At 36.7% G+C, this 12,772-nt stretch overlaps 1 protein-coding gene across 1 annotated transcript in view; it reads left to right on the top strand.

Moving 5' to 3' along the window:
- Positions 1–12,772, top strand: part of VPS8 (VPS8 subunit of CORVET complex) — a 259,051-nt gene that overhangs the window by 108,868 nt on the left and 137,411 nt on the right. Inside the window, exon 28 of the mRNA XM_077754439.1 lies at positions 9,185–9,256. Coding sequence (XP_077610565.1) covers positions 9,185–9,256 — 72 coding nt within the window. The remainder of the gene's footprint in view (positions 1–9,184; positions 9,257–12,772) is intronic.

Genomic DNA, 12,772 nt, shown 5'->3' with positions numbered 1-12,772 from the left:
ATAATATGGTTTTAAGATGTTTTTAGAGGAACCAAGGTGATAAAATTTTTTAATGGAAAGAAAAACATGTATACAGATACCATTTTGATGCCCTGACAGTGAGCAGTAAACATTTCAAAGTGTTTAATTTTGTTGTGCCACCCATATTTTCTAATTCTTTATCTCCCTTCCTTTTCTCCTCATCCCCTCACTCCCCTGTGTCTCTCTCTCTAACATCCTTATCAAAACGTTAGATGTGTGGTACATTTTTGGTTTCCAAAATTATGTTAGTTGGCATATTGAATATGGAAGAAGGTTGAAGGACATGTAGTGGTGATGATAGTGGAAATAACTGGAGTTTAAATGGAATCTGGAAGCTTCCTGCTGAAAAAAAATCCTTAAACATGTTTAATTGAAGATGGGTTTGGGTGAGACAGGTTCTCCATGAAACTGCCTCCACAGGAATTATTATATAACACATAATATATCATTCCAATGAAATAGTACTGTAGTTTTTTTAAAAAGCTTTTGATTATATAGATAGTGCTTGTATTACAGTGGTTAGTGAAGCAATAGACTCACAGCTGTATAAAACACACCAATGTTGCATATGCACAATATTTAGAGAAAAAAGATCAGAAGGAAATAACACTTAAGTATTATTAGTGATTAACTGTGAGATGGGGCAAATTTCTCTAATGAGCATACAGTACATTTATAAATTGAATAATGTAATAAACTGTNTTAGTTTATTTGAATATTTTGCTTCAGAAATAGTAATTTTAATTGCATAGGAAGAAGGGAAAAGAAACTTAGAACTGGAAGTCAGATCTGATTGGTTTAAGGAAACTTAACCTTAGAGAACATGTCTCTGGCATGTAGGAAAAGAGATACAAAGTGATGAGGCAGGGGGTACAGAAAAAGTGGTAGAGAGCAACAAAGAATTTTAACTGATTTTTTTTAAGGGCTCTGGTAGCATTTGGAATTGTGCTGATATCTGAATTATGAGGATGGATACTAAGGTTACAGTACAGTCTCATTTGCATAGCAAATATTTGGGTACCTAGAATATCACATGTACTGTACTAACTGAGAGTGTACCCTTGGCTGACAAGATCTAAGCCCTGCCTTTTTTTGTTCAGGAAGAAGTTCTAGACTTTTAGATAAGTAATTATAGCACAGTGTAGTATGTGCCCCCATTGGTGAAGGGCAGGATGCCATAAACACACCTAGGAGAGGAATCTAATGGAAGGTTAAGGAAGATTTCTTATATGAAATGATGTCCATGTTGAGTCTCAAAGGATGAATAGCAGGTTAGGATTAGGGAAAAATATTCTAGGTAGAAGGACAGAATGTATAAAAAGGCCTGGAAACAAGACAGAGCAATGTATACTAAAGGAATTGGGAAAAAAAATCAGTATGGCCACATCTTGAAGTGTAAGGAAGCCTATAGTGAGAAATAAATCCAAAGAGGTAGGAAGAGACTGAGGTTTGTAATCCATGGTGAGAAGTTTGAACTTCTACAGTAGAGTAGTAGTAGCCACTGAAACCTTTTAGGTAGAGGAATATCATGATTTGTAGTTTGGAAAATTCCCTCTATAACTGTTTATGAAAATAGGTTATAATAAGACAACTTTGGAGGCAAAAAGATGTTAGCAAATTTTTGTAGTAATCGAAGCAGAAGATAGAGGTGACTTGAATTAGGGCTGTGACACCAGGGATAATAAGATGTGAAGGGATTTGAAAGATATTTTAGGAGGCAAATTGGCCTAAAACTTAGTGTGTATTGTACAATTGGATGTGAAGGATAAGACAAATGGGAAATGTCAAAGATGCCTAGATTTCTGACTTGGTTAACTGGATGTGTAGTGGTTTATTTATTATTAGGGAATCAGAGGAGAAACTGGTTTCTCAGAAGATAAGGGGTAGGATGAGGTTGTGGTGAGGGGTAAGGAAACACATAAATATTAATTCTCTTTTGGACTTAATGAATTTGAAATGCTTGAAAGGCATGTGGAGGTTTTCTTACATGCTTGTATCACGTGTTGGCTGCATGCCCAAGTACCAGAGCTGGAGAAATCGGTTAAGACCTAGGATCCGAAATCCTGGATTCACTACCTATTTTGCCATGATTCATCTAACTTTCCTAATTCAGCTAATATATCTTAATAAAAAACATTTTCAGGGGCTTGTAATTTACATGGCAGATTTTTAAATCCCATTTTACCCCTTTTTTTCACTTTGGAATATTTTTTTAAGTAAGGTTTTGAAATTTAGCTTCCTTGAGGTGTAATTTACACAAAATATAGTATAGTCCATCCGTTTCAGGAGAAGAGTTTTACAAATGCATATAGTCTTGTGACCACTCCTACAAGTAACATGGAACATTTCCATCACATCCCAAACGCCAGCCCCTGGCAATTCCCAGTTTGCTTTCTAATACTGAAATTTTGCCTCTTCCAGAATGTCATATAAATAAGATCATATGCCTTGTGGTTTTGTTCGGGCTTCTTTCACTTAAGATAATGCTTTTGAGATTTATCAGTGCTATTGCTTGTATTAATAGATTGTTCCTTTTTAAATAAGTTTTTATTTAAATTCCAGTTAGTGAACATACAATATTAGTTTCAGTTGTACAATATTGTGATTCAACATTTCCATACAATATGCAGTGCTCATTATAAGTGCACTCCTTAATCCCTGTTACCTATTTCACCCATCCTCCCCTCCCCTCTGATAACCATCAGTTTGTTCTCTATAGTTAAGAGTCTGTTTCTCGGTTTGCCTCTTTTTTTCTCTTGGCTCATTTGTTTTGCTTCTTAAATTCCACATTGACTGAAATCATATGGTATTTGTGTTTCTCTGACCGACTTAGTTCACTTAGCATAATACTCTCTAACTTCATCTATGCCTTTGCAAATGGCAAGATTTCATTCTTTTTTATGGCTGTGTAATATTCCGGTGTGGGTGTGTGTATCTATAATATATCTTCTTTTTTTTTAACTTTTTTAAAAAGTTCATTCATTTTGAGAGATGGAGAGAGGGAGGCAGTATGAGTGGAGAGGGGTCAAGGGAGAGGGAGACACAGAAGCCAAAGTGGGCTCTAGGCTCTGAGCTTGTGCACTTGAAAACAATGTGCATTCTGCTGTTTTAGGTTGAAATAGTCTGAATATATCTCTAGGTCCCTCTGATCCAGTGTATCATTCAAACCCATTCTTTCCTTGTTACTTTTCTGTTGAGATGATCTGTCCATTGATGTAAGTTGGGTGGTAAATTCCCCTACTATAATTGCATTATTATCAATTAGTTCCTTTTTGTTTGTTACTGATTGTTTTATATACTTTGGGTTCTATCTTGTTGGGTGCATAAATATTTACAATTGTTATGTCTTCTTGCTGGATTGTTCCCTTTATTATTATATAATGCCCTTCTTTGTCCTTGTTACAGTCTTTGTTTTAAAGTCTAGTTTGTCCAGTGTTAAGTATTGCGACTCTTTCTTTTGACATCGATTTGCATGATAAATATTTCTCCCATCTCCTCACTTTCAACCTGAAGGTGTCTTTAGGTCTAAAAGGAGTCTCTGTAGGCAACATGTAGATGGGTCTTGTTTTCTTACGCGTTCTGATACCCTTTGTCTTTTGGTTGAAGTATTCAGCCCCTTACATTCAAAGTATTACTGATAGATATCTATTTATTGCCATCTTATTTGTTTTATGGTTGTTTTTGGAGATTTTCTCTGATCCTTTCTTATCTTTTCCCTTAAGTTCTGTTGATCTTCTTTTTGGATTTCTTTCTCTTTATTTGTTGCATGTTTATTAGTGGGTTTTGATATATGGTTACCATTAAGTTTGTATATAACCTTTTCTGCAAATAACAGTCTGTATTAAATTGATGGTATTCAGCTTTGTACCCATTTTCTTCTCTTTGCACATTTTGTGTATGTTATTAAATTTTATATCCTTTTTCTTGTGTGAGTTCGCTGGCTGAATATTACAGAAATACTTCTTTTCACTGCTTTGTGTTTCCTGCCTTTATACTGTCACGTTTGTCCTCTACTTTCCACTCAAAGAGTCCTCTTTAGTGTTTCTTGCAGGGGGGGTTTAGTGGTCACAAGCTCCTTTAGCTTTTGTTTGTGAATCTTTTATCTTTCCTTTTTATTTTTTATTTATTTATTTATTTATTTAATGTTTTTTATTTCTAGGAGAGAGAGAGACAGCGTGAGCAGGGGAGGGTCAGAGAGAGAGGGAGTGACAGACTCTGAAACAGGCTCCGGGCTCTGAGCTGGCAGTCAGCACAAGAGCCCGATGCGGGGCTCGAACCCAGGAACCGCGAGATCATGACCTAAGCGAAAGTCGGACGCTTAACCGACTAAGCCACCCAGGCGACCCGGTCTTTTATCTTTCCTTTTGGTAGCCTTGCTGGATAGAGTATTTTTGGCTGCAGATTGTTCCCATTCAGCACTTTGAATATATCAAACCACTGCCTTCTTGCTTGCCAAATTTCTGTTGAAAAATCTCCAGATAGCCTTATGGATTTTCCCTTGTAAGGTAATGCCTTCTTTTGTTGCTTTTAAGATTTTTTTTTCTTCATTGCTGTATTTTACAAACTTAATTACAATATGTCTTGGTGTTGGCCTGATATTGTTGATTTTGATGGTTGTTTTGTGTGCCTCCTGGATCTGGATGTCTGTTTCCTTCCTCAGATTAGGGACGTTTTCAGCTATTATTTCTTCAAATAAATTTTCTGCCCTCTTTTCTCTTCCTTTGGGGCTCCTATAATATGAATGTTATTACATTTGATAAAGTCACTGAGTTCCCTATGTCTGTACTTATTTAACATAATTGTATCTCTCTTTTGTTCAGCTTCATTACTTTCTGTACTTTTTCTCTGGGTCATTAATTCATTCCTCTGCTTTTCATTGCATCAAGAATGTTTCTAATCTTGTTTGTTGCACTCTTCATCTCTGATGGATTCTTCTTTAACTCTTATCTTTGTGGTAAGACATCTCACTGATGTCTTCTATTCTTTTTTCAAACCCAATGAGTATCCTTATGATTGTTGCCTTAAATTCTCTGTCAGGCATGTTACTTGTATCTTTTTCACTTCAGTCTCTGGCTGCAGCCTTATCTTATTCTTTCATTTAGGGTAAATTCCTCTGTCTTTGTATTTTATCTAAATCTCTGCCTTATGAGTGTTAGAAATGCTAGTTATGTGTTCTGCTCCTGAAAGTAATGGCCTTAAGAAGAGGTCATGTAGTGCCCAGGGCCTAGTGCTTCAAGGAATGTCTCTAGTGTGTGATTGTTTGCTCTCCTGTTGTTTTCTGGTTGCTCTGTCCATCAGGCCATTGGTCTCAGAAACTCTCCTTGCCTGCCATAGAAAGTGTTTGGTCCCACCCTGAATGTGGAGAGTTTTAACTAGGTGTGCTCTGATCTACTTGTGGAATGAGACCTGTCACCACCTCCATGGGAACTGAGACCCTGCAAAACTCTCTGATTGGGAGATGTGGTATGGGCAGGGGTTGTGTTGGTTTTCTAGGGGAGGGGCCCACTGTAATGGGACTGATACAAGCATGACTGAGAAGGCAGTTCCACCAGAGTACAGAGGGGTGGAGCTTGTTGCAAGCAAGTTAGGCAGCCAGTGTCAGAACTGCACTGCTTCCCACAGGTGCCTCTCTGTTTCTGCTCCGGTGCAGAAGAAAATAGCATTAGCCAGCATCTTTGTTTCTGAAGAGGTGTGTCCTTGACTGCTGCCTCTCCAGGAAGAGTTCTGAGAAGAGCAAATAATCTCCCTACTGTGTACCTCAGGCACTCTTGAGATTGCTGCTGCCATGCTGTCTGCTCCCAAGTTGCTTGCCTGCCTTCTCTCCAGGAGCAGCTCAGTGCCCTCCAGCTGTATCCCAGCTAAGCCTGTGACCTTTAAAACTCCAGGCTTTAAACCCTGCTGATTGTAAGAACTCATGAAATTCAGCCCTTCTCGTTTTCCAAGCTAATGGCTTTGGAGTAACATTCTCCTTGTGCATTCCCCTGTGTGTTCCTTTCTCTCTCACCCTTGTCCAAGACCATGGCTCCCTCCCTTCCAAAGGAGCTGCTATCCATCTCTCTTCTAACCCATGTCTCCACACTTTCTACCACCTTGAGTGTGGCCTCTTTTCTCACTTTAGTGGAGTTTATTCAGTCAATCTTCAGGTCAATTTCTGAGGTACATAGGATGATTTGATAGTTATCTAGTTATATTTGTGGGACTAGGTGAGACTAGGGTCCTTCTACTCTGCTGTCATAGTCTCCTGAACCAGGTTGTTCCTTTCTCTGGTTGTGTAATTTTCCATTTTATGTATGTACAGTTTGTTGATCTGTTTACCAGTAGATGGTTCTTGGAATTGTTTTGTATTTTAGGCTATTATGAATACCACTGTTGTGAACGTTTACATGTAGGTTTTTATGTGGACATATATTTCTTGAGTAAATACCAAGGACTAGAATTGCTGGGTCATTTGTTAAGTGCTTTATTTTACTTTGTAAGAAACTGACAGGCTGTTTTCTAAAGTGGTTCTACCATTTTACATTGCTGCTTGTAGTATAGGTTAGTATCTGTCTGTTCCTTCCTCTCACCAACACTTGCTATAGTTAATCTTTTTAAATTGACCATTCTAAAAGGTGTGTTGTGGTATCTCATTATGGTTTTAATTATATTTTCCTTTTAACCAATGAGAGTAAGTATCTTTTCATTAAAATATATTAGAGAAGTATGTTTGTCATCTACATATATTCTCTTTGGTGAAATATCTGTTCATATTTTTAAAAATCTTGTATTTTCTTGCTAGGTTTTGAAAGTTCTTTACAAATTTTAGCTTAGCAAATGTTTTCTCCTCGCCTGGTTTGTCTTTAAACACTAATAGTTTTCCCCTAGATATCATTCAGAATTGACTTTTCTGAGTCATACCATGTATACGGTAGGCCTGTTCAATGTGTGAATTTGTCTTTTTATTTCAGGAAAGTCTTCTTGAATTACAGATTTAAATGCTTTTTCTACTTCATTATTTTGTTTCATCTTACACTACAATTATTTGTATATTGTATTTTCTTCTGTATTTGTTATCGTTTCCCTGATCTCTTCCTTTTTTATTAGTTCTTTTCATACATGCTTTTTATTTCTCTTACTTGTGGTTATGTCTGTTCTCTTTTGGGTGGCTTGTATGTCTTTGTGCTTTACAAACTGTCATTTTCTGTTAGAACATGTTATTCCTCTAACAAGCCTTGTATAATTAGAAGCATCTTCAGTGGAATCATAATGTTTTAACAATGACATGTCACTTTAGTGGCAGCTGTAAACTGCAACCAAAATATGTCATTATGTATATCATAATATTCCTACTATAGTATATCACCATTTAATTATGTTTATACAAGTAAACTTTCAATATGTTTCAAAGCAGTGAATACACGCTGCCAAAAGGAAAATGGGTAAGAAATTCTTTTTTACTAGCTGTCACTGCTGCTGTTTTTTAATACATATGTTAATTTCACCATGATTTTTAGTTGAATAGCATTTGTAGCAGATAGTAACCTTTATTTGTACCTGCAGAGTGGCATCTCACTGGCAGGCTGTGGTGGGGGTGGAGGTATGTATTGGTGTTAGTGTGTTCATGTTTGTTGTTTCCATAAACCTGAATATAGAACTGAGAGACTTTCTAGTTCACCTTTCTGTCTTCAGGCAGGGTAAAATTTAACCCACTTAAACATTAAAATATGTTCTGTTTGAGTTTCCAGATTCAGAGTTCCTACAGTCTCCTTGGTAACTCATCTCAAGTTTTCTCAACTAACGGCAGCAAAGCAGTCTAGTTGAAGAGCTTAAGAAAAAAAGAAAAGATTTTTTTTTTCTCTGTCAATAAGTAGACAGATGAGCATCATTTGTTTAAAGTACTTAGTGTGTGGGGCACCTGGGTGGCTCAGTAGATTAAGCATCCGGTTTCGGCTCAGGTCATGATCTCACAGTTCATTGGTTCAAGCCTCACATCGGGCTCTGTGCTGAGAACTAGCTCAGAGACTGGAGCCTGCTTCAGATTCTGTATCTCCCTCTGTCTCTGACCCTCCCCTGTTCATGCTGTCTCTCTCTCTCAGAAATAAATAAAAAACATTTAAAAAAATTAAAAAAAAAAAGCACTTTGTGTCAAGAGAGGGGAAAGAAGGGTATACTCATCCAAAGTATTTTTGCAAAAGTTGGGGGAGTTAGGGCCTATTTGAAGAACTGCAGTACTTTGGTTTGAATGTAACCATAATATAGTCTTGAAAGTTCATGGCTTTAAAATTCCTTTTTTTAATCTCTTGGGACACTGTGTGGTCTATTTTATTGTTTCAGGAAAATAAGCAATAAATTACTGCTGTATGGATTTAAACATTTCTAAGACCCACATGTGCTAAGTGAAAACCACAGAAAGATCTTCAAGTCTTTCATCACTTTTATTACTCAATAAATATTTTTGTTTTAATTTTTTTGGTAGTGAATACACTTTTAAGCCCTTCATACATGCATTTTATAGATAATAGGTATTTTCAGGATCTGATGCTGTCATTTGGTACATGTTCTGTTCTGAATATATCTGTCTCTACTTGTGCAGGGACATGAAAGTGCTGTGTTTTGAAAAAGAGATACTTAGTCCTCATATGCAGGGTTGAGGATTTTAACATTGTGACAGTTTTACCATAATTAAAAAAGAATCTGTCATTGAACATGATATTTTTAGTTTTCATGGAAATCATGGAAGTTATTTTTCATGAAAGTTATTAAACTGTACTTCAGTTATTATTTCTGAATAGCATAAATGGAATGATGGCTGAGCATGTAACATGTATTTTCTCTTCTCAACTCCTTGTTCAGAAATTTGCCTCTTGCCATTAGTGTTTCTTCTTTTTCATTGCCTGTAAACTTTGCCCTCCTTTCTTAAGTCGCTCTTTGGTTGTATGATAGTTACTATATTTTTATACTTGTTATCTGTTTTGAAAGTCCGAGAATGCCATGCAATATTAAATGCTATAGCTCTCTATGTAACTTACTAAAAACAACTTACTATTTAAAGGAATTAGAAGGAAAAACCTGATTAGGAGTGGTTATTTTATTTGGGATTTTATGTGCCTATTAATAAAAATTTAATATCTTATTTCCTTCCAAAATTTACAAATAATAATTCTTTAAAAAATTTTTTCCCTAGACTTTTGAAGATTTTAAAAATGATAAGCAAGCTGTAGAATATCAACAACGAATTGTGGATATTTTGTTGAAAGTGAGTACTCAGAGAATAAATGTCTTTGTATTAATGTTTAATTTAAGAAAGTTGCATTGTTTTATAGCAGGTTCTAAAATAATCTTATTTAATAAAGCAGTATGCCCAAACTGTTTAAAAATTTTATTGTGATGTCTTTGTCTTCCAAATCTGCATGAAATGCTAATTAAAAAAAATTGTTACTGTATCTCAGCAGTCGACTTGCTCCTAGGACACAGGGTACTACTCTTGAGAAATGCCTATTCTGGTAATTGCTATATTAGTATGATTTTGTGAAATAATGATGATTAACTTCAGAATGCTTTGAGAAAATAATTAACGTGAAGAAACTTCTTCTGTCTCATACCAGCATCGCTGTATTGCTGTAGTTTGACTGTGGCACTGAGATGATGGGTAACACTTCAGGATGATTAGAGGCACAGAGATGATCATCTCAGTTTAAATCTAACTAAATTCAGTCCAAAGCTATTTTGAGATCCATGCTGTTGCTAATGAATGAATGTGGAGACAGATGCTTTTCCTTTCCATCTGCACAGTTTGAACCAGGCCTGTTTCTTGTAGTTGAAAGCTTAGAATTTTCATCGTGTTCATTTGGCCATAGAATGGAGATTTCTTCTTCTTAGTGAGTTTCAGATTATTTTGGACAAGGGACCAAAATTAAAATGTTCTCTAATTGTGTATGACATTAATGAATTACATTTATAATAGTTCTTTATGCTTTTCAAAGCATGTTTATATACATTGTCTCATTTGGACTATTTATTAACCTTGTAAGATAGACAGTGATGAATCTGAGAATAGGATTGCTAAGCCCCCAAAGAATGCCAGTTTGATCCAGCTAAGTGGTATGGAGAATTTTTACTTGGGTTTCCTAAATGGTCTCTCTCTACCTAATCTTACCTTCCTTTAATTTGTGATCTTGCCTTTCCTTTATTCTTCTGTGGCTCCCTATTGGAACAGTTGGAATTAAGTTCTGCTGTGAGAGAAATGCAAAATAACAGTAGTTGAATTGTGATGGGAATTTATTTTTCTCGTGGAAGTCCGGAGGTAGGCAACCTGATCTGGTAGAGTGGTTTCACAAACTTATTAGCGATGCAGGTGCCTTCTGCTTTAACTGTTACCATTCTTAGTGTATGGTTTCTGTCTTTTGGTCCAAAATACCTGTTTGGGTTCCAGCCATCACCTCTACATTGTAGCCAGCCTGAATGCAGAAAGAGATGAAGAAGGGAGTTCCCCCTCTTTAAGAAAACTTTTTAGAAGTTGTGTACTACAGTTCTGCTTAGAACATGTTGATCAGAACTTAGATATATTGCTTCTTAGCTGCTGAGAGAGACTGAGAAATTTACTCTGTATTGTGGGTTACCATGTGTTTAGCCTAAAATGAGGAGTTCTAAGTTAAGAAGGAAGAACAGATGTTGGAGCACAAGTACGAGTTTCTGCCATACTCATCTAAAGCTGTTAAACATGACATCCAAGATCCTTCTATATTTTCTGGTCTCTGACTACTTCTCTATAACTGTTCCCTCCTACCTCTACCACACTCTCTGCAGCACACTCTTCTGTATTACAAACTTCTCAACCATATTAAGTTATTGCAGTTGAACTTTCTGTGTCATCTTTAGGTCTTAAATTCCTTGAGTTTTCTTTTATCCCATCATGCCTTTCCTTCCCTTTCTCTGCCTGGCAGATTTCTAACCATTGTCCAGGGCATAACACAAATATCACCCATGAGACACTTCTTTTAGCATCTAGAATTCTCTTCCATATTTCCAGTTGGATTAGTTGCCCCTTCTCTGTGTTCTTACAACACTTTATGCTACACGTGGTGTACTGTATGGTCATTGTTTACATGTATGTTTTCCTGCCTGGGACTGAGTTTCCTATAGATAGAGACCGTGAGGATATTTGTGTGTGTGTGTGTGTGTGTGTGTGTGTATCATTGTTGTAACCTGTTCAGAACATGTCCAGCGCAATGCAGGCTAGTAGATGTTCAAGGCATGTTTGCAAGTTGATGGAATTTGAATTTAAAACTATACGAAGTTGGAGGAATGATCCCAATGAAGAGTCTGAAGCTCCCTAAAGTATTTAAACTATTACAGTTGGCGAATTGCTGTCCTTGTGTATTGTTTTGGGAGTATTTATGTTGGGTCAATGAAGAATGAACTTTTTAGATTAAATTTTCTCATTTTTGATAAGAGAGTTGTACTAACAAGTGTACTATTGACAGAGGCAGTGGAAATAGGAATGTAGGCAGTGACTAGGGAACACTGGATCGAATGTAAGGTGATAAGGTATGTGCTGAATGGCTACAGACATAAAGTAAAAAGCTGTTAATTTGTGACTTTGAATAAGATTACTAGGGACTTCTGTAAGCATGGCCCCTGAAATAGGTAAGAAAGGAAACACAGGCCAGATTTTTGAGGATGATAATCAGTTAGACACTTGCCGAAGTGGCAAGGGAATTGGCTGAGTTAGAACTGTTTTCTCCAAAGGCATTTCTAGGATCAGACAGTGAAGGAGTTCACACTGAGAGAGTAGAAGGAAGGACTAAATAAGCAGAGAGGAGCCCTGGCTGCACCCACGAGCTGAGTCCCAGGAAAGCACCTGTAGACTGAAAGGGAGTGATGATTGAGTATTTTAAAGCTGTATAAAGTTCTTTGAATATTATCAGTTGGAATTTAGATATATACATTATGACTTGAAATATTCTCATACTTTAGTAATGCCGAATTAGGCACTTAGTTCACTCTGTTCTCCGACTGGATAATTTTCCTAAGCACAGTATCGATTATGATAAGCTCTCATGGATGAACATGTTCAATAGAGCCCCAGTTTTTTATAGAATAAACCCTAGATTCCTTGGAATGACATTCGAGGCCTCATCTTTTCAATCTAATTTCCCCCTCCTGCTCTTGCATGTGGCTGCAGCCTAATGAGATACAGTTTCTTCCCACACACTTGTATTTTCCAGTGTCCATGCTTTTGCTCACACTCTTCTCTCTGTGTGGGTTTTTATTCTCTCTTCTCACATTTCCCTACTTTCCTCGTTTCTTTTCAGATTCCTTCTCTCATTTTCCTTATTATGCTTTTGTAGCCATTTGTTTCTTTATAATAATGTTAGTTACATTGTGCCTTTTATTTAACCTGTTTCAAATTGCTTTCTTGCTCATAATTTCCTTGAAGGTATTTGCTATACCATCTCACACATAAGAGGTACTCAGGAGATGAGAGCTCACCTAAAGCAGAAGAACAATTATGGTTTGATAACTGTGTGTGATTCTAAACAGCCTGTTACATGAAACCGTCTGTTCAAGAAACTGCTTATAGACAGGGCAGAAGCCATTCACTTCACTGATTTCTGGGCTAGCTAACTTCTTTTTGGGGACACCTTCACTCTCCAGTTATCTTTGTTTTTTTTTTTTAATTTTTTTAAATGTTTTATTTATTTCTAGGAGAGAGGGAGAGAGACAGCGTGAGCAGGGGAGGGTCAGAGAGAGAGGGAGTCACAGACTGAAA

Source organism: Crocuta crocuta, unplaced genomic scaffold, assembly GCF_008692635.1.
Source record: "Crocuta crocuta isolate KB4526 unplaced genomic scaffold, BGI_CrCroc_1.0 scaffold70, whole genome shotgun sequence".
In the NCBI taxonomy this organism is placed as follows: Eukaryota; Metazoa; Chordata; class Mammalia; order Carnivora; family Hyaenidae; genus Crocuta; species Crocuta crocuta.
The sequence above is the reverse complement of the archived record's forward strand: the minus strand, read 5'-3'. Positions and strand labels throughout refer to the sequence as shown.